At 42.5% G+C, this 22,792-nt stretch overlaps 1 protein-coding gene across 4 annotated transcripts in view; it reads left to right on the top strand.

Moving 5' to 3' along the window:
- The window catches only part of LOC106563560 (ryanodine receptor 1), a 138,381-nt gene that overhangs the window by 108,542 nt on the left and 7,047 nt on the right, over positions 1 to 22,792 (top strand). The window contains exons 66-84 of one of the 4 annotated variants that reach the window (XM_014129242.2): positions 3,024 to 3,123; positions 3,610 to 3,689; positions 3,768 to 3,844; positions 5,178 to 5,251; positions 5,770 to 5,787; positions 8,189 to 8,269; positions 8,429 to 8,517; positions 8,948 to 9,076; positions 9,170 to 9,274; positions 10,235 to 10,240; positions 15,393 to 15,474; positions 15,579 to 16,888; positions 16,999 to 17,123; positions 17,262 to 17,424; positions 17,553 to 17,639; positions 17,911 to 18,195; positions 22,141 to 22,271; positions 22,418 to 22,460; positions 22,560 to 22,693. In XM_014129242.2, the coding sequence (XP_013984717.2) occupies positions 3,024 to 3,123; positions 3,610 to 3,689; positions 3,768 to 3,844; positions 5,178 to 5,251; positions 5,770 to 5,787; positions 8,189 to 8,269; positions 8,429 to 8,517; positions 8,948 to 9,076; positions 9,170 to 9,274; positions 10,235 to 10,240; positions 15,393 to 15,474; positions 15,579 to 16,888; positions 16,999 to 17,123; positions 17,262 to 17,424; positions 17,553 to 17,639; positions 17,911 to 18,195; positions 22,141 to 22,271; positions 22,418 to 22,460; positions 22,560 to 22,693 (3,119 nt within the window). The remainder of the gene's footprint in view (positions 1 to 3,023; positions 3,124 to 3,609; positions 3,690 to 3,767; positions 3,845 to 5,177; positions 5,252 to 5,769; positions 5,788 to 8,188; positions 8,270 to 8,428; positions 8,518 to 8,947; positions 9,077 to 9,169; positions 9,275 to 10,234; positions 10,241 to 15,392; positions 15,475 to 15,578; positions 16,889 to 16,998; positions 17,124 to 17,261; positions 17,425 to 17,552; positions 17,640 to 17,910; positions 18,196 to 22,140; positions 22,272 to 22,417; positions 22,461 to 22,559; positions 22,694 to 22,792) is intronic. The other 3 variants (XM_045690076.1, XM_014129244.2, XM_014129248.2) reach the window with 3 other exon arrangements.

The raw sequence follows: 22,792 nt of genomic DNA on the forward strand, positions 1-22,792 counted from the left end.
AGGGTTCCATTTGATTTCTCAATCCACATATCGAGGTAATGAACGCGTTGAGTGTCACATTCAATAGTGAATTTGAGATTGAGGTCAATGTCATTGAGTAGTGCCATAAAATCTGACAGCTCTTGTTCAGTTCCTTCCCATATGCAAAAAATGTCAATATATCGATACCACTTCAGGATTTTATTCAAAAATGGGTTTTCGTTTTCATTATTGACAAAACGTTCTTCAAATAGACCCACATAGAGGTTAGCATAGCTCGGAGCGAATGTGGAGCCCATCGATGTTCCATTCGTTTGGAGGTAGTATTCATCATCAAACCTAAAATAGTTATACATCAAAACATATTCTGCCAACTGTAGAATAAAGTTTGTTGGTGGATATTCATTAGTATCTCTGTCTCCCAAATAGTGTGCAAGTGCTGCCAGCCCCCCCCACATGGGGAATGCTGGTATATAGACTCTCGACATCTAATGTGACCAGAATACAGTCTTCTTTTATACCCGTTATTGGTGAGATCTTGTTTATGAAGTCTATAGAGTCTTTTACATATGATGACAATGCTTGCACATAAGTTTTAATAAAAGCGTCTACAAAGTTCGACAATGGCTCTAGCATTGAGCCTATTCCTGCAACCTATTCCTGCAACCACTGGTCTACCTTGTTGTGTTTTAGGTTTGTGTAATTTTGGTAAAATGTACAGGCATGGACGTATGGCACATTTACAGCAAAGATATTGATATTCAGGTTTTGAGATAGGGTGGTTTAATAGGGTTTGCTCCAGATTAGAGCATATTTCCCTTTGGAACACCTGTGTGGGATCAACACTCAGTTTTCTATAGAAACGTTCATTACTGAGTTGTCTCTGAATTTCTTCTTAATGTTTTTCATAGTCTAAAACAACCACAGCACCCCCCTTGTCTGCAGGTTTAATAACCAACAATGAATCTTTCATTAATTCATTAAGTGCCTGTTCTTCTGTTCTAGTGAGATTTTTCTGAATGTGGTTTGTTTGTCTCGTATACACTGACATGGCTTCTTGTTCGACTAACCTACAATAGGTATTAATCGAGGAGTTGTTAACTATGGGACAGAATTAGCTGTTGGCCTTAAAATGGGTACCAGTTCGTTGATGTGTTTCTAGGCCCAAAACAGTATTTTGTGAAAACACATGCTTAAGTTTAATCTTGCGAAAGAATTTAAACAGATCTACTTTCGTATCAAATGGTTTATCTGTACATGTAGGTGCAAAAGAGAGGCCCTTAGATAAGACTGAGACTTGAGCGTCAGTAAGGTCTTTTTTGGAGAGGTTAATTACCGCGTCCTGCTGTAGCTCCGTGTCCACGGCCGTGTCCACTTGTCAAAATGTTGCAAGCTTACACTACAAATGTAGTTCTGTGACAGACATGTTTGGGCTTTTTAAAATAAAAATGTCATAACATTTATTTGAGCAGAACTGCTCCACTCTGAGGGCTGTGTAAAGTTCAGTATGTGATATAAGACACCAAGGGGGACACTGTGGTTATTCAACAGATCCTGTATGGTTCTTTGCAATGGCTAGCACTGCAGCATGCAAGGCCATCAGGGCTGTTTGCTGTAGTCTATCATTTGCTCCAGTCAGCAAATGTGCAAAAGTAGTGTAACGACTCCATGACTAATTAACTGGGGAGAGAGAAACAGATTGGTGGAATGGAAGTAATGAAATGTGTGGAAAACAAGTCAAAAAGCAGATAAAGCATGCAGGTTTGAATGAGTTTATCCCTATACAATGAGAGTAAAAGGACAACTAAGAAATGGAGATGGAGAGTAGAAACTGAGAATGAGAAACTATTTCAATTTTAGATATACTTTACAGGTCAAAAGTTTAGACACACCTACTCATTCCAGGGTTTTTCTTTATTTTCACTATTTTCTACGTTGTAGAATAATAGTGAAGACATCCAAACTATGAAATAACACATATGGAATCATGTAGTAACCAAAAAAGTGTTAAACAAATGTATTCTTTTGTTATTTAACTACAGTAGGCAAGTCAGTTAAGAACAAATTCTTATTTACAATGACGGCCTATCCCGGCCAAACCCTCCCCTAACCCAGACGACGCTGGGCCAATTGTATGCCGCCCTATGGGACTCCCGATCACGGCCAGTTGTGATGTAGCCCGGGATCGAACCAGGGTCTGTAGTGACGCCTCTAGCACGAAGATGAAGTGCCTTAGACCGCTGTGCCACTCTGGTTCGATTCCAGGCTGTATCACAACCGGCCGTGATTGGGAGTCTCATAGGGCGGCGCACAATTGGCCCAGCGTCATCCGGGTTTGACCGGTGTAGGCCGTCATGGTAAATAAGAATTTGTTCTTAACTGACTTGCCTAGTTAAATAAAGGTTAAAAAAATATACATATATATATATAATTTGCCTTGGTGACAGCTTTGCACACTCTTGGCATTCTCTCAACCAGCTTCATGAGGTAGTCACCTGGAATGCATTTCAGTTAAGGAAAAGTGAAGGAAAAGCATCCAACAAGTGCTCAGCATATGTGGGAACTCCTTCAAGACTGTTGGAAAAGCATTCCAGGTGACTACCTCATGAAGCTGGTTGAGAAAATGCCAATCGTGTGCAAAGTTGTCATCAATGCAAAGGGTGGCTACTTTGAAGAATCTGAAATATAAAATATATTTAGATTTGTTTAACACTTTTTTGCTTACTACACGATTCCTTATGTGTGATTTCATAGTTTGATGTTTTCACTATTTTTCTACAATGTAGAAAATAGTAAAAATAAAGAAAAACCTTTCAATGAGCAGGTGTGTCCAAACTTTGACTGGTATTGCATATGAAGCATTTAAAACTATAGGCCTACACTATTAAAACAAAGTTCAGGCCAGCAAATCAGTGGAGCTTAGAGAGAAGGTCTATACAGCTAGGTACTAGCTGTGTGAATGCAGAGTGACTGTGTGACTGTCACTTGTTCTCCTTCTTTGTGTGACCATCAGGACACAGTCACAGCATCTGTGTCCATCACAGGAAAAAGAGATGGAGAAACAGAGACTTCTGTACCAGCAGTCCCGTCTCCATAACCGTGGGGCGGCTGAGATGGTGCTGCAGATGATCAGTGCTTGCAAAGGTACATCCCCAACCCATACAGTTACACCAAGGATCCCCAATTACATTCAACTGTGGGACAATTTCTCCTTGAGAGGATGGTCAGGGGGCCGGAACATAATTTAGTTCTAAATAATTTGTACACTTCAAATTGACCACAAGAATCCCAAACAGATATAGTATTTGACAAAAACATAATAATTTCAAACCTTGATTACATTGGGATACGATCATATATGCCTCTCTCTATTTATGCGTAGGAATATTTCGAAACAGATTTCCTAAATTAAAATCACATAGAGGCCTATTTTTTGCTCAGAAAAAAACTTGAGGGGGGGGCAAATAAAATAATTTGGCCTGCGCACCGCCTATTGGAGAACCCTGCAAGTCAATGTATCTCCATCACAGTGCATGTATTTGAAGGATACCTGTCGTGGTCGACACATTACAAAGACATTATTCATACCCGTCATCTAGAATGGTAAAGAGTACTTTTCTCTCCATCTAGGTGAGACTGGCTGTATGGTGTCCTCCACCCTTAAACTGGGCATCTCCATCCTAAACGGTGGTAACGTTGAGGTTCAACAGGTAAGTGTCCTCTCAGTGGGCTGTCCATCTGACCTGAGGTTATAATAGTAATTGACTGGTCTCACTGTCTGTTTGCAGAAAATGCTTGAGTACCTGAAGGACAAGAAGGATGTTGGCTTCTTTTTGAGTGTCCAGGCTCTAATGCAGACATGCAGGTTTGTCTTCACCCCTAAATTACTCAAAGGACAGTACCAGTCAAAAGTTTGGATACACCTACTCATTCCAAAAAGTTTTGGGACATTGTAAAGCCCATGGAGAATAAGAGCACCTCCTCCCTGCCCACTGCACTGAGGCTAGGAAACACTGTCACCGCCGATAAATCTACGATAATCGGTAATTTCAATAAGCATTTGTCTACAACTGGCCATGCTGTCCACCTGGCTACCCCCTACCCCGGCCAACAGCTCTGCACCCCCTGTAGCAACTGGCCCAAGCCCCCCCGCGCTTCTCCTTCACCCAAATCCAGACAGGTGATGTTCAGAAAGAGCTGCAAAATCTGGACCCCTACAAATCAGCTGGGCGTCTGGACCCTCTCTTTCTAAAATTATCCGCCGAAATTGTTGCAACCCCTATTACTAGCCTGTTCAACCTCGCTTTCGTATCGTCTGAGATCCCCAAAGATTGGAAAGCTGCCGCGGTCATCCCCCTCTTCAAAGGGGAGACACTCTAGACCCAAACTGTTATAGACCTATAGTCATCCTGCTCTGCCTTTCTAAAATCTGGTGTTTTGCAAGTACTAATGAAGCTGCCAGTTGAGGACTTGTGAGGTGTCTGTTTCTCAAACTAGACACTCTAATTGTACTTGTCCTCTTGCTCAGTTGTGCACCGGGGCCTCCCACTCCTCTTTCTATTCTGGTTAGGGCCACATCGCGCTGTTCTGTGAAGGGAGTAGTACACAGCGTTGTACGAGATCTTCAGTTTCTTGGAAATTTTGTCGCATGGAATAGCCTTCATTTCTCAGAACAAGAATAGACTGACAAGTTTCAGAAGAAAGTTCTTTGTTTCTGGACATTTTGAACCTGTAATCGAACCGACAAATGCTAATGCTCCAGATACTCAACAAGTCTAAAGAAAGACAGTTTTATTGCTTCTTTAATTAGCACAACAGTTTTCAGCTGTGCTAACATAATTGCGAAAGGGTTTTCTATTGATCAATTAGCCTTTTAAAATGATAAACTTGGATTAGCTAACACAACGTGCCATTGGAACACAGGAGTGATGGTTGCTGATAATGGGCTTCTGTACGCCTATGTAATAATCCAGGAAAAAATCAGCCGTATAGTCATTTACAGCATTAACAATGTCTACACTGTATTTCTGATCAATTTGATGTTATTTTAATGGACAAAAAAATGTGCTTTTCTTTCAAAAACAAGGACATTTCTAAGTGACCCCAAACTTTTGAACAGTAGTGTATATAAATGGAAAATGCAGCCAACAGCTTATAAAGTTTAATAAAAGTTGACTGTATGTTGTTTTTCATGGCAGTGTCCTGGACCTGAATGCCTTTGAGAGACAGAACAAGGCAGAGGGTCTGGGCATGTTGTCGGAGGAGGGAACAAGTAAGTCTTTAAAGCTCTGACTGTACTGGACACTGGTACACCAACTTTGTACCACCTTACACCATCTTTGCATCCATGTCCTGCCCAGACAATCACACACACATGTACAGTATCAGGGCCTATGGTCACTGAGTGGGAGTTCCTCCACTTCATTCCTCATTTTTTTCAGTATTAGTAACATCCATCAACTCTGCTGTCCAATAATGATTGAGTGATTCATGTGTTGATATGACTGTAATTTTGTCAGCGCTAACGCCTTGTCAGTTGGTAATTTGAATTTACATGGTGTCTTTTTAGTACTGTATAATGACTTGCTAATATTTTGTGTTTACATTCAATGTTAATTTGTAAAATATTTTGTAAGTATAGAATTATTTAAAACTAATTCTTAGTTTAAAACTCCTAAGTGTTCTACTGTTGTCCATCAACTCACTAGCACTCTCTTTCCCTACCTCGCCATCATCGCGTCCCTCCCTCCCCTATCCTCTCTTCCCATTCCCTCCTTTGCTGGTCCTCAGACATGAAGTCAGAACGGGGTAAATGATACCTCTGTCCCTCTGTTTTTCTACCTTTACTCTTTCTCTTGCCCTCCCTGTTCCCTCTCCTTGTCTCTTCATTTTCTTTAGCTCTTAATTATCTTGTGTTGTGGGGCCCACCTTTATTCAATTTCACACTCAAGGAGTTTATGAAATAACCTTTCAGTCATGTCAAGTAATGCCAATTCCATTGTTTCTCTGGTATATACTGTACGTGACTATATACTGTATTCATAGTAAACTTATTAAACTCTCAAAGAGTAATGTGCCATAACAACAGACAATGACTGAAAAGCGTTTTTTTCCCCATTGAGTGGCTAACCACAGATCTACTGAAACTCAGAAGCTCACCACTATTGCGATCAGAATTCCTGAGCACGGAATTAGCCCAATATCTGGATCTATCTATCTCTCATATTAATCCTCAGTGTTAGTAACTCTGGGCCTATATGCACAAAGCGTCTCAGAGTAGGAGTGCTGATCTAGGATCTGTCCATATACAGTGCATTTGGAACGTTTTCAGACCCCTTGACTTTTTCCACATTTTGTTATGTTCAGCCTTATTCTAAAATTGATTAAATCGTTTTTTTCCCTGATCAATCTACCCACAATACCTCATAATGACAAAGCAAAAACAGGTTTTTAGAAATGTTTGCAAATGTATAACAAAAAAATGAATTGTGTTCAGACCCTGAGCGACCCAGTCGTACTCAGAATCTTGTTTCTAATGGTCTGAGAGTCCTTTAGGTGCCTTTTGTCAAACTCCAAGCGGGCTATCATGCCTTTTACTGAGGAGTGGCTTCCGTCTAGCCACTCTACCAGAAAGGCCTGATTGGTGGAGTTCTGCGGAGATGGTTGTCCTTCTGGAAGGTTCTCCCATCTCCACAGAGGAACTCTGGAGCTCTGTCAGTGTGACCAACGGGTTCTTGGTCAACTACCTGACCAAGGCCCTTCTACCCCGATTGCTCAGTTTGGTCGGGCGGCCAGCTCTAGGAAGAGTCTTGGTGGTTCCAAACTTCTTCCATTTAAGAATGATGGAGACCACTGTGTTCTTGGGGACCTTCAATGCTGCAGACATTTTTTGGTACCCTTCCCCAGATCTCTGCCTCGACACAATCCTGTCTTTGAGCTCTAAGGACAGTTCCTTCGACCTCATGGGTTGATTTTTGCTCTGACATGCACTGTCAACTGTGGGAACTTATATAGACATTTGTGTGCATTTCCAAATCATGTCCAATCAATTGAATTTACCACTGGTGGACTCCAATCAAGTTGTAGAAACAAGGATGATCAAGGGGAACAAATGCACCTGAGCTCAATTTCGAGTCTCATAGCGAAGGATCTGAATACTTATGTAAATAAGGTATTTCTGTTTTTGATTTCGCTTTGTCATTATGGGGTATTGTGTGTAGATTGATGAGGATTTATTTTATGTTATCCATTTTGGAATAAGGCTGTAACGTAACAAAATGTGGAAAAAGGGAAGGGGTCTGAATACTTTCCGAATGCGCTGTAATCATATTTTTTTATGATATGAAAGGCAAACTGATCCTAGATCAGCACTCTGTCTGCCCCACCCACCTCTGAACCCTCACATGACTTACACTGTAATCCCCCCCACAATGACATCATCCCTCCTCCACTCTACCTTGCTTGGACAGAAGTCCAAACTCTGGCCCTCTTAACCCACATGCAGTGGAGGTAGAGGAGTGCAGTAGGTCTGTGCTGCATGACTGTGTTTCTGCATGCACTGACTAAGGAACTGACAGGGTCAACTTCTCCATTACGTTGAATGTCCGTGCGGAATACAGTGTTGTCCATTGTATCTATACATGTTGATGTGACCATGTACTTTTATCTGTATGTATACTGTGTATTTAGTATACTGTGTTTTCAGTGTTGATGGAGAACTGTTTCTTTATGTGTTTATGTATGCGACATAATGGTGTTTGATTATGTGTCTAAAAGTGCAGAAGTTCTTATCGTTGCTTGTTGCTGTGAATGTGCTTTTACAGTACATGCCAACCTATTGGCCATGATTCAGCAAGTGTTTGAAGTTTTCTATATTGTAGTTACAGTGAACAACTCAGTATGGACTAAAGGAAGATGGACAGTCTATAAGGAGGAGGTTATTGCAGCTCTTACTAATATGATTATGCAGACGTGATGGAGAGCTGTGAAATGATAATCACACTCACCTTATTGCTGCAAGCATGTGTGCTGCTGACCATGGCACGCACTGGCTGACACTCGGATGAATGGCTCAATTGTCTAGTTAGCCTCCCGCCTACATTACATACAGATAGATAGAGGCGGCCTGACTGAACCCCCCCTTATGTCAAATACATCCAGTACCCCTAAAACTAGTCTGATCCTCTGCCCCTTTGTCTGACCTCTCTAGGTGAAAAAGTCATGTCAGATGATGAGTTTACATGTGATCTGTTCCGCATGTTGCAGCTGCTCTGTGAGGGCCACAATGACGGTGAGAAAAATATTATCCAATGGTGTACTATTTAGGGAGTGATGGATTCATCTGTGGGGGCACAGCAACACTTAGGACAATGACATTGAATCATGACTTGCTGTAATGCTAATCAAATGTTGGCAGTCTATTTGAGTGAACTCTCTGTTTTTACTCCAGATTTCCAGAACTACTTGCGGACACAGACAGGCAGCACCACCACTATCAACATCATCATCTGCACTGTGGATTACCTCCTCCGACTGCAGGTACTGGGACTCTGACTATTAACACATACCTGTTAAAAAGGTGTCCTGTTATCCCTTTTACCGTGCATATTCACATTTCTAATGAATTTTATAAAGACCTTTTTACATCAGCAGTTGTCACAAAGTGCAGAAACCCAACCTAAAACTACAAAGAGCAAGAAATGCAGAAGCACAGTGGCTTTCTCTCTAACCTTCTCTCTCACCCTCCCTCTTTCACCCTCTATCTCTCGCTCTCTCTCTATCTCTCGCTCTCTCACCCTCCCTCTTTCTTTCTCTATCTCGCTCTCTCTCTCTCTCTCTCTCTCACTCTCTCTCTCTCTCTCTCTCTCACCCTCACTCTTTCACCCTCGCTCTTTCACCCTCTCACTTTCTCTATTTCTCGCTCGCTCTCTCTATCTCTCTCTTTCTCTCGCTCTCTCTCTCTCTAAAGGAGTCAATCAGTGATTTCTACTGGTATTACTCTGGGAAAGAGATCATCGATGAGCCAGGCAAGAAGAACTTCTCCAAGGCCATGACAGTGGCTAAACAGATCTTTAACAGTCTGACTGAGTACATCCAGGTGAGTATAAACCCATTCATCTGTACAGTATGTAGATGACTGGATGTTACTGGGTATGTGTGTGACCGTATGTACCCGGTGGTCTCCCCTCAGGGTCCGTGTACAGGCAACCAGCAGTCCCTGACCCACAGCAGGCTGTGGGATGCAGTAGTAGGCTTCCTCCACGTCTTTGCCCACTTAATGATGAAGCTGGCACAGGTACACGCTACCTGCCTCAAAATATCAACATACACATCTACACATCTCACCACACAAAACATGGCTACTATCCCCCTAGAAACCACACATTGTTTACCTTACACTAAAGTTGGATGTGCATGAGGAAATTACATCGTTTGTATATATATATATATATATATAGTATCTGGCATGTAAATGCCCACAAAAATCATCTGTATGTAACTACGCTGTGCACAAAATACACTTGCATCTACATTTCATGGTATAGATAGGCTATTTTGTGCACTTTTTATTAAAGGATTGTGGTTTCACATATCAAAGGGGTCTGTGTTACCATTGCTGGGGTGTAAATTCGCTATGAACTTACACTTGACTGCCAACTATGCATTTAACAAACGCCTTTCAAGCCAACAACTTGATCACTTTTGTTGCATTGTTTGACTGATAAGTCTGTAATTTCAAAAATATATATTTACCGTGAAAGTAGTTTATAGAAAGTGAATCTGGAATGGTGAACTAGATCTTATTGTGATGCTAAAAACCTCTGCTACATGAAAGTGTCCTCTTTTACTCCCAGGCATAAAGCAATCAGCCTCACAGATATCCCCTCACAGATATCTCCTCATGCACACTCTCTTTTTCTACCTGACATTCACACTAATGCACTGGCTTGCAGACACACCACATACATGCCTGGAACACTATTGAACAGTGGTACTCCTTTTTTAACTGAAGAAAGAAACGCCATATTTGTACCGTACTGTAAGTATGTTAGTTACAAGTAAATAGTTTGTAGATTGATAAGTTATATGTACTGATAATGAAATGTATTAGCGGTGTAATGTAACACCTTGATGAAACTATAGCCAACTGTAAAAACCAAGTACTTTGAAATGTAGCACTGTCTTTATGTTTTTATCATTTACGAATCCTATGAGATATTGATTATGTAAACTGTCTTTCACATGGTCAATGCAGGGTAAAGTATGTATTCATTTATTTTATCTGTCATTGACGTGATTGGGTGTTTACCAGTTTGTTCCTGATTCATCCCTGCTTTATTCTCAGTTTGTTTTATACTCACCTGCCTTTAAAGCTAGAATAAGAAGTAGAAAAATACTTATTTTGTAATTCAATAATATTGTATGTCAACCTCCAGAACAGTGAAAACCACCTACTGCAACAATGAAAACATTGCTTTATTTGGTTAACTTCAAGTGCTTTATACAATGACATTACTAACCTACGTTAGGGAGAGGAAAGTGAAATGCTTAAAAGCAGGTGAATGTAAAGCTTGCTGAAAAAAGGGACAGCCCTTTAACATCCCCCTGATGGAGCGTACACTGTACAGGGGTTAGAGTGACCTGGACACCGTAATGTTTTGACAGTGTGTGTGTGTGTATATGATGTGATGCTTTCTGACTAATTCTAACATTGCCCCAGCATAAAGTTGTAGATGCATGTTGCTCTCTAGTCTTTCTGTGTAAAATGTATATTCTTTTTCACTTTTAAGAACTCTTAAACTATATGTTGTTGGCCGAAAACCAAGTGAACTTACAGGCTCTCATGAATTGTAAGTTGTATACATGTAAAATGTAAGTTGATGTAGTAAAATGTAATTTTCCCTGATCGGTTAATCGTTTATGATGAAATATTTTAAATGTGTACCTCAATAAAATGCAAGCAAAGGATCATCTTAAGGGTAAGGTGATATCCCTCTAACCTTCATCTCATTCTGTCTTACCGTGGAGACAAGCATTTACTGTAAAGGCAGTTTTAACATAAGCATTTACTGTAATGGTAGTTTTAACATAAGCATTTACTGTAATGGCAGTTTTAACATAAGCATTTACTGTAATGGCAGTTTTAACATGGGCATTTACAGTAATGGCAGTTTTAACATAAGTATTTACTGTAATGGCAGTTTTAACATGGGCATTTACTGTAATGGCAGTTTTAACATGGGCATTTACTGTAATGGCAGTTTTAACATAAGTATTTACTATAATGGCAGTTTTAACAAGCATTTACTGTGATGGCAGTTTTAACATGGGCATTTACTGTAATGGCAATTTTAACATAAGTATTTACTGTAATGGCAGTTTTAACATAAGCATTTACTGTAATGGCAGGTTTGACATAAGCATTTACTGTACTGGCAGTCTTGACATAAGCATTTTCTGTAATGGCAGTCTTGACATAAGCATTTACTGTAATGGCAGTCTTGACATAAGCATTTACTGTAATTGCAGATTTGACATGGCCTTACTGTAATGGCAGTTTTGACATAAGCATTTACTGTAATTGCAGCTTTGACATGGCTTTACTGTAATGGCAGTTTTAACATAAGTGTTTACTGTACTGGCAGTCTTGACATAAGCATTTTCTGTAATGGCAGTCTTGACATAAGCATTTTCCGTAATGGCAGTCTTGACATAAGCATTTACTGTAATGGCAGTCTTGACATAAGCATTTACTGTAATTGCAGCTTTGACATGGCCTTACTGTAATGGCAGTTTTGACATAAGCATTTACTGTAATGGCATTCTTGACATGGGCATTTACTGTAATGGCAGTTTTGACATAAGCATTTACTGTAATGGAAGTTTTGACATGGGCATTTACTCTAATGGCAGTTTTGACATGGGCCTTTACTGTAATGGCAGTTTTGACATGAGTATTTACTGTAATGGCAGTTTTAACATAAGCTTTTACTGTAATGGCAGTTTTGACATGGGCATTTACTGTAATGGCAGATTTGACATAATCATTTACTGTAATGGAAGTTTTGGCATGGGCATTTACTGTAATGGCAGTTTTGACATAAGTGTTTACTGTAATGGCAGTTTTGACATGAGCATTTACTGTAATGGCAGTTTTAACATGGGCATTTACTGTAATGGCAGTTTTGACATGGGCATTTACTGTAATGGCAGTTTTGACATGGGCATTTACTGTAATGGCAGTTTTAACATGGGCATTTACTGTAATGGCAGTTTTAACATAAGCATTTGCTGTAATGGCAGTTTTAACATAAGCATTTACTGTAATGGCAGTTTTGTACCAGTTCATAATCTATTTCTTAGACTGAGTACAAACAGGTAACTGCCAAAATAATGGAAACACTTTAGGGATACAAAGTATATTGAAAGAAGGTGCTTCCACACAAGTGTGGTTCCTGAGTTAATTAAACAATTAACATCCCATCATGATTAGGGTCATGCATAAAAAAAGATGGGCAGGCCATTATTTGGGATATTATTTGGCCTACCATGGCTATGCCCCCATAGGATGACAATGCCCCCATCCACAGGGCACAAGTGGTCACTGAATGGTTTGATGAGCATGAAAATGAAAATGATGTACAGTATATGCTATGGCTGTCTCAGTCACCAGATCTCAACCCAATTGAACACTTAGGGGAGGTTCTGGGGCAACGCCTGAGACAGCGTTTTCTACCACCATCAACAAAACACCAAATTATGACATTTCTTGTGGAAGACTGGTGTCACATCCCTCCAATAGAGTTCCAGACACTAGTAGAATCTATACCATTGAAGCTGTTCTGGTGGTGGCCCAACGCCCTATTAAGACACTTTGTTGGTGTTTCTTTATTTTGTACATTTCTAATTTACAAAATAGCCTCCAACACTCTACTCAACAAACTCGATGCAGTCTATCACAGTGCCATCCGTTTTGTCACCAAAGCCCCATATACCACCCACCACTGCGACCTGTATGCTCTAGTTGGCTGGCCCTCGCTAAATATTCGTCGCCTGACCCACTGGCTCCAGGTCATTTATAAGTCTGTGCTAGGTAAAGCTCGGCCTTATCTCAGCTCACTGGTCACGATAACAACACCTACCCGTAGCACGCGCTCCAGCAGGTATATCTCACTGGTCATCCCCAAAGCCAACACCTCCTTTGGCCGCCTTTCCAGAGAAAAGCCTCCACCTTTTCTCTGCTGCCAGTGACTGGAACGAATTGCAAAACTCGCTAAAGCTGGAGTCTTATATTTCCCTCACTAACTTTAAACATCAGCTATCTGAGCAGCTAACCAATCGCTGCAGCTGTACATAGCCCATCTGTAAATAGCCCATCCAATCTACCTACCTCATCCCCATATTGTTTTTATTTAGTTTTCTGCTCTTTTGCACACCAGTATTTCTACTTGCACATCTATCACTCCAGTGTTAATTTGCTCAATTGTAATTACTTGCTACTATGGCCTACTTATTGCCTTACCTCCTCACGCCATTTGCACACACTGTATGTAGACTTTCTTTTTTTCTATTGTATTATTGACTGTACGCTTGTTTATTTCATGTGTAACTCTGTGTTGTTGTTTGTCGAACTGCTTTGCTTTATCTTGGCCAGGGCGCAGTTGTAAATGAGAACTTGTTCTCAACTAGCTTACCTGGTTAAATAAAGGTGAAATAAATAAAAAAAATTAAAAAGGAGTGGTAGATCACATAGATGGAAGTTAGGACAGACAGTGCTAGTCAAAAGTTTGGACACAACTACTCATTCAAGGGTTTTTCTTTATTTGCACTATTTTCTACACTGCAGAATAATAATGAAGACATCAAAACTATGAAATAACACATATGGAATCAAGTAGTAAGCAAAAAAGTGCTAAACAAATCAAAATATATTTTATATTTTTGATTCTTCAAAGTAGCCACCCTTTGCCTTGATGACAGCTCTGCACACTCTTGGCATTCTCTCAACCAGCTTCACCTGGAATGCTTTTCCAACAGTCTTGAAGGAGTTCCCACATATGCTGAGCATTTGTTGGCTGCTTTTCCTTCACTCTGCTGTCCAACTCATCCCAAACCATCTCAATTGGGTTGAGGTCGGGTGATTGTGGAGACCAGGTCATCTGATGCAGCACTCCATCACGCTCCTTCTTGGTCAAATAGCCCTTACACATCCTGGAGGTGTGTTGGGTCATTGTCCTGTTGAAAAACAAATGATAGTCCCACTAAGCACAAACCAGATGGGATGCCGTATCGCTGCAGAATGCTGTGGTAGCCATGCTGGTTAAATGTGCTTTGAATTCTAAATAAATAACAGACAGTGTCACCAGCAAAGCACCCCCACACCATCACACCTCCTCCTCCATTCTTCACGGTGGGAACCACACATGCAGAGATCATCTGTTCACCTACTCTGCGTCTCACAAAAAAACAGTGGTTGGAACCAAAAATCTCAAATTTGGACTCATCAGACCAAAGGACAGATTTCCACTGGTCTAATGTCCATTGCTCGTATTTCTTGGCCCAAGCAAGTCTCTTCTTCTTATTGGTGTCCTTTAGTAGTGGTTTCTTTGCAGCAATTTGACCATGAAGGCCTGATTCACGCAGTATCTTCTGAACAGTTGAAGTTGAGATGTGTCTGTTACTTGAACTCTGTGAAGCATTTATTTGGGCTGCAATTTCTGAGGCTGGTAACTCTACTGAACTTATCCTCTGCAGCAGAGATAACTCTGAATCTTCCTTTCTGTGGCGGTTCCCATGAGAGCCAGTTTCATCATAGCACTTGATGGTTTTTGCGACTGCACTTGAAGAAACTTTATTTTTTCCGGATTGACTGACCTTCATGTCTTAAAGTAATGATGGACTGTCATTTCTCTTTGCTTATTTGAGCTGTTCTTGCCATAATATGGACTTGGTCTTTAACCAAATAGGGCTATCTTCTGTATACCACCCCTACCTTGTCACAACACAACTGATTGGCTCAAACGCATTAAGAAGGAAAGAAATTCCACAAATTAACTTTTAACAAGGCACACCTGTTAATTGAAACACATTCCAGGTGACTACCTCGTGAAGCTGGTTGAGAGAATGCCAAGAGTGTGCAAAGCTGTCGTCAAGGCTACTTTGAAGAATCTGAAATATTGAAATATATTTTAATTTGTTTAGCACTTTTTTGATTACTACATGATTCCATATATGTTATTTCATAGTTTGGATGTCTTCACTATTATTCTACAATGTAGAAAATAGTAAAATAAAGAAAAACCCTTGAATGAGTAGGTGTGTCCAAACTTTTGACTGCAGGCCTGAAATGCACTGTAGTAACAGTAAATGCCATTGTTGTGAAGTGTTGTGTATATGTTTGTACTGTCTCGTAGGACTCCAGCCAGATTGGCCTGCTGAAGGAGCTACTGGACCTCCAGAAAGACATGGTGGTTATGTTGCTCTCTCTACTAGAGGGTAAAATCACATTTTTATGACAGACTTTCTATCTTTCTGCTGTTTTTCTCTTTAATTTCTCCCACCTCCTTCATGATTTTCCTCCTTGTAATGTCGTGTTCCAGGTAATGTGGTGAACGGCACCATTGCCCGTCAGATGGTGGACATGCTGGTGGAATCCTCCAGCAACGTAGAGATGATCCTCAAGTTCTTTGACATGTTCCTCAAACTGAAGGACATTGTGGCGTCAGACGCCTTCCGTGATTACGTGACTGACCCCCGAGGGTTAATCTCTAAGAAAGACTTTCAGAAGGCCATGGACAGCCAGAAACAGTATTCTCCCTCCGAGATCCAATTCCTGTTGTCCTGCTCAGAGGCTGATGAGAACGACATGATAAACTTTGAGGAGTTTGCCGACCGCTTCCAGGAGCCAGCTAAAGACATTGGCTTTAACATTGCAGTGTTGCTAACCAACCTGTCTGAACATGTGCCTCATGACCTCAGGCTGAAGAACTTCCTAGAGCAGGCAGAGAGTGTACTCAACTACTTCCGCCCCTTCCTGGGCCGTATAGAGATCATGGGTGCCAGCAGGAAGATAGAGCGTATTTACTTTGAGATCAGCGAGGTAAACCGCACACAGTGGGAGATGCCTCAGGTCAGAGAGTCCAAACGACAGTTCATCTTTGATGTGGTTAATGAGGGGGGCGAGTCGGAGAAGATGGAGATGTTTGTCAACTTCTGCGAGGACACTATCTTTGAGATGAACATCGCCTCCCAGATCTCGGAACAGGAGGAGGAGGAGAAGGAGGAGGATGATGATGATCCAGCTGAAGGAGGAACTGATGCAGGAGGAGGAGGTGGAGATGAAGAAGGCAATGGAGAGGAAGGAGAGCCAGAGTCCATCTCTGCCTTTGCAGACTTCATCAACAGCTTATTGAACTTCCTGAGTATCTTCACATTCCGTAACCTGCGACGGCAGTACCGCAGGGTAAGGAAGATGACCATCAAGCAGATAGTGGTGGGTCTGGCTACCTTCTTCTGGACTATCCTCATCGGCATCCTGCACTTCATCTACAGTGTATGTAAGGGCTTCTTCCTGCTCATCTGGCAAACTCTATTTGGCGGAGGCCTGGTGGAGGGAGCAAAGAACATCACGGTGACAGAGATCCTGGCCAGTATGCCTGACCCCACCCAGGATGAGGTGCATGGGGACCTGCCAGAGGAGCCTGAGGTTGGGAAGGAGCAGGAGGCAGAAGGGGTGACTGACCAAATAGACACAGGCGGTGGAGAGGAGGAGGAGGAGGAGGACAAAAAAGACAAGGAAGGTGGGGGGACCCCACGCATCGATGCTCCTGGTGGACTTGGTGACATGGGAATTGAGGCCACTGTTGAGCCTCCTACTCCCGAGGGAACTCCTTTGACCAAGAGGAAACCGGTGAGGCACCTTTTCTTTCTAATGCAGAGACTAAGAAGTGCATGGTGAGTTTTCCAGTAACGTATGTGTAGATTCACTTATACTAATGACCTTTTTCTTGTGGTTGGTAGCAACCAGAGGAGGGTGCTGCTGCAGCAGCTGATGGCCAAGCTGTTGATGGCCAAGCAGCTGATGGCCTAGCTGCTGAACTGGCTCCTGCCATAAAGGAGCCCCCTCCAGAGCCTGAGAAGGCAGAGTGAGTATCTCAGGCCATCTTCCTACATGTACAGTAGATTAACTATTTCATCCCCATTTATAAACCATACTGTACATGCTTTAATGTTGTGGTGTTTGTTGGAATGTGCCAAAAAACACCCTATTACTTAATTCTCAGCACTGAAAGTGGAGAGAAGGCCGAGAAAGAAGCTGAGAACAAAGAGGAGAAGCAGGAGGAAGCGATAGAAAAGAAACCCAAGTCTAAGAAAGATAAGAAGCAACACAGGGAGCAAGGGTTCCAACTCTGGACTGAGCTGGACATCCAAAGAAACAAATTCTTGGTTAGACATGATAGATAAATAATTTCTATCCTGCAGTAGTTTTTGCAACGTGTTGTTGTCGCAATTTGCAGACTGTCAATTCCACCGTCCACCTGTGATTAATACAACTTATTTTGTCTCTTTCCCAGAACTACCTCTCTCGGAACTTTTACAATCTGCGTTTTCTGGCACTGTTCATTGCATTTGCCCTGAACTTTATTCTACTCTTCTACAAGGTCAAGAAATGCTTCTATATTATATTCTGTCACCTTTAAATATCTTACTATCACTCCAATTCTATAATTGACACAAATAGCATCTATTTGCAATGACTTCTCAATAAACTGAAAATTTGAAATGATTTCATTCAAAAGTTTTTCAATGTTTTAATGTTTTATTCAAGTCACTTCATGAATTGACTGCGTTCAATTCGAATGCCTATAACATCTAGTGTTAAATGTTAGTAATGCATTTGTTTTTCTGTGTCTGCCTGTGTCCATTGTGCAGGTGTCGGACAGCCCCCCTGGAGAAGGTGATGAGGTGGAGGGCTCTGGCATGTTTGAGGGCTCAGGGTTGGGAGTGCTGTTTGAGGGAAGTGGGCTGTTTGAGGGCTCAGCGGAGGAGATGGAGGGATCTGGTGGGGAGGAAGGAGGAGACGAGGAAGAGGAGGGGGGCCCAGTCTACTTCTTCTTGGAGGAGAGCACTGGCTACATGCAGCCCACCCTCACCTTCCTGGCTACCCTGCACACCGTCATCGCCTTCCTCTGCATCATCGGTTACAACTGTCTAAAGGTGAGGCTTCTACAGTAGTAGATGCTGCTACTAATACTGATGCTATTACTACTGCTACTTCTACTAATACTGCAACTGCTGTTACTACTACTACTTCTACTACTGCTAATACAACTATTGCTACTACTGCTGTTAATACTAGTACTACTACTGCAACTATTGCTGCTACTAGTACTACTACTACTACTATTACTACTACTACTACTGCTAATACTACTGCAACTATTGCTACTACTACTACTGTTACTGCTGCTACTAATACTACTGCTAATACTACTGCAACTATTGCTACTACTACTACTGTTACTACTACTACTACTACAACTACTACTACTACTGCTGCTACTACTGCTGCTAATATTACTGCTGCTACATCTCGCAACAAAGCCTCCTACACTCACGCCACCAAACTTACCCTAGTAAAACTGACTATCCTACCGATCCTCGACTTCGGCATTGTCATCTACAAAATAGCTTCCAATACTCTACTCAGCAAATTGGATGCAGTCTATCACAGTGCCATCCATTTTGTTACCAAAGCCCCTTATACCACCCACCACTGCGACCTGTATGCTCTAGTTGGCTGGCCCTCGCTACATATTCGTCGCCAGACCCACTGGCTCCATGTTATCTACAAGTCTATGCTAGGTAAAGCTCTGCCTTATCTCAGCTCACTGGTCACGATAACAACACCTACCCGTAGCACTCGCTCCAGCAGGTATATCTCACTGGTCATCCCCAAAGCCAACTCCTCTTTGGCCGCCTTTCCTTCCAGTTCTCTGCTGCCAGTGACTGGAACGAATTCCAAAAATCGCTGAAGCTGGAGACTTACATTTCCCTCACTAACTTTAAACATCAGCTATCTGAGCAGCTAACCGATCGCTGCAGCTGTACATAGTCCATCTGTAAATAGCCCACCCAATCTCCCTACCTCATTCCCATATTGTTTTTATTTACTTTGCTGCTCTTTTGCACACCAGTATCACTACTTACACACCATCATCTGCTCATCATCATCTGCTCATCTATCACTCCAGTGTTAATCTGCTAAATTGTAATTACTTTGCTAATATGGCCTATTTATTGCCATACCTACTCATGCCATTTGCACACACTGTATATAGACTTTCTTTTTTTTTCTATTGTGTTGACTGTACGCTTGTTTATTCCATGTAACTCTGTGTTGTTGTTTCTGTCGCACTGCTTTGCTTTATCTTGGCCAGGTCGCAGTTGTAAATGAGAACTTGTTCTCAACTAGCTTACCTGGTTAAATAAAGGTAAAATAAATAAATAAAATAAAAATACTACTGCTGATGCTACTACTTCTGCTACTGCTGCTATTACTGCTGATGCTACTACTGCTGCTGCTACTACTGCTGCTGCTACTACTACTGCTACTGCTGCTACTACTACTACTTCTACTACTGCTAATACAACTATTGCTACTACTGCTGTTAATACTAGTACTACTACTGCAACTATTGCTGCGCTACTACTACTACTACTACTACTACTACTACTACTACTACTACTGCTGCTAATACTACTGCAACTATTGCTACTACTACTACTGTTACTGCTGCTACTACTACTACTACTGCTGCTGCTGCTACGCTGCTACTGCTGCTAATGCTACTGCAGCTATTGCTGCTACTACTGCTGTTGCTGCTGCTACCACTGCTGCTGCTGCTGCAACGCTGCTGCTGCTACTGCTACTACTACTACTACTGCTACTGCTCGCTAACTGCTGCGACTATTGCTAATGCTGCCGCAACTGCTGCTACTGCTGCTGGTGCCCGCAACGGCTGCCAACACTGCTGCTGCTACTGCTCCTGCTGCCACTGCTGCTGCTGCTGCTGCTGCTGCCGCACTGCTGCTGCACGCTACCAGCGGCTACCCGCTGCTGCCGCTGCTGCTGCTGCTGCTGCTGCTGCGCAACGCTGCTACCTGCTGCAACGACGCGCTATTGCTGCTGCTACTGCGACCGCGCAACTGCTGCTGCTGCTGCTGCTGCCAGCAGCAACGGCGGCACGCTGCTGCTGCTGCTGCTGGTTAACGCTGCCACCAACGCTGCTGCTGCGCAGCAGCAACTGCTGCTGCTAGCAGCCGCTGCTGCTGCTGCTACCACTGCGGCCGCCGCTACCAGCAACCGCTGCTGCTGCTAACGCTGACTGCCGCTGCTGCTGCAACAACAACTGCTGCTGCGGCTACTGCTGCTGCTGCTGCTGCTGCGCAACCGTGCTGCTGCTGCTGCTACTACTAATACCGGCTGCTGGTTCCTACTACTGCTGCTACTACTGCTAATACAACTATTGCTACTGCTGCTGCTAATACGAGTACTACTACTGCAACTATTGCTGCTACTACTACTACTACTGCTAATACTACTGCAACTATTGCTGCTACTACTACTACCACTACTACTACTACTACTACAACTACTGTTACTACTGCTGCTATTACTACTGCTACTACTACTACTGCTGCTACAAATACTACTGCTAATACTACTGCTAATACTACTACAACTATTGCTACTACTACCACTGTTACTACTACTGCTGCTACTGATACTACTGCTACTGCTGCTGCTACTGTTGCTGCTGCGCTGCTGCAACGGCTGCTGCTACTGCTGCTGCTACTGCTGCTGCTGCCACAACACTGCTGCTGCTGCTGCTGCTGCTGCCGCAACAGCTGCTGCTGCTGCTACTGCTGCCACTGCTGCTGCGTCTGCCGCTGCTGCTGCTGCTGCTGCTGCCGCAACTGCTGCCACTGCTGCTGCTGCCGCAACACTACTACTGCTGCTACTGCTGCTACTACTGCTGCTACTACTACTACTGCTACTACTACTACTGCTACTACTACTACTGCTACTACTACTGCTGCTGTACTACTACTGCTACTACAACCAATACTGCTATTGGTACTACTACTACTGCTACTACTGCTAATACAACTATTGCTGCTACTGCTGCTAATACGAGTTCTACTACTGCAACTATTGCCGCTACTACTACTACTACCGCTAATACTACTGCAACTATTGCTGCTACTATTACTACCACTACTACTAATACTACTACTGTTACTGCTGCTGCTACTACTGCTGCTACTACTACTAATGCTGCTACAAATACTACTGATAATACTACTGCAACTATTGCTACTACTCCTACTGTTACTACTACTACAACTACTGTTGCTACTAATACTACTGCTACTGCTGCTGCTACTGCTGTTATTGCTGCTACTACTGCTGCTACTACTACTACTAATGCTGTAACTACAACTACTACTACTTCTGCTACTACTACTTCTGCTACTACTACTACCACTGCAGCTATTGCTGCTACTACTGCTGCTACTGCTTCTACTACTGCTGCTGCTACTACTACTGCTGCTGCTACTACTGCTACACGCTGCTGCTGCTGCTGGTGCTGCTGCTGTTGCTGGTTAGCAGCAACAGCTGCTGCTGCTGCTGCTGCTGCTGCTGCTGCTGCTGCCACAACACCGGCTGCTGCTGCCAGCACCTGCTGCTGCCACCGCTGCTGCTGCTGCAACGCTGCTGCTGCTACTACTGCTACTGCTGTTACTGGTTAGCGCTGCTGCTACTACTACCACTACTGCTACTAATGCTGCCACCACTGCTGCTACTGCTGCTGCTGCCCGCTGCTATTATTACTACTACTACTACTACTACTACTGCTGCTAGTACTGTTACTACTACTGCTACTATAACTACTGCTGCTACCACTACTACTACTACTATTGCTGCTACTGCTGCTACTTCTGCTACTACTACTACTGCTACTACTACTACTACTACTACTACTACAGTAGACCTCAAGTGTATCTGTGCCCCGTTACCATTAACACATGAGTGATTTGTATGATGACCTTTACATGAACGGCTCAATGACAACAGAGAATGTGTGTTCCTCTCAGATCCCTCTTGTGATCTTTAAAAGAGAAAAGGAGTTGGCCAGGAAACTGGAGTTTGATGGTCTTTACATCACAGAGCAGCCTGAGGATGATGACATCAAAGGCCAATGGGACAGACTGGTACTCAACACACTGTAAGCATGGACAGACAAGCTCCTAGAAGTCCACCTATACCCACTAGTATTATTTCATCTCCTTTCAGAAAACTTTAGAGAGGAATCCTTGCTTAAAAGATACCTGTCTTTGGAACTCAGTGCCATTTCCAATTGTTTATTCACAGCTCTTTCCCAAGCAACTACTGGGACAAGTTTGTTAAGCGAAAGGTAAGATGGTTTTTTTTTTTATCTTAGAGGCTATGTGTGGATGAAGTTGGTTGAGTTGGTCTTTAGATGGAATGTTCTATGATGTGTCTGTGTGGCCAGGTCCTGGATAAGTATGGAGATATTTACGGCAGAGAGAGGATTGCAGAGCTCCTAGGCATGGATTTAGCCTCGTTGGATGTCAGTCAACAAACTGATAAGAAGCTGGAGGAACCCGACAATTCTACGTTGGCCTGGTATTAAGTAATGCTGTTATACTTCTCCAATCTTATAGGGGAGCTTTCATTGGGTTATTGAGACACTTAAACCTACTACACAAATATCTGAAAGTCATT

This window comes from Salmo salar, chromosome ssa11, assembly GCF_905237065.1.
Source record: "Salmo salar chromosome ssa11, Ssal_v3.1, whole genome shotgun sequence".
Classification (NCBI taxonomy): domain Eukaryota; kingdom Metazoa; phylum Chordata; class Actinopteri; order Salmoniformes; family Salmonidae; genus Salmo; species Salmo salar.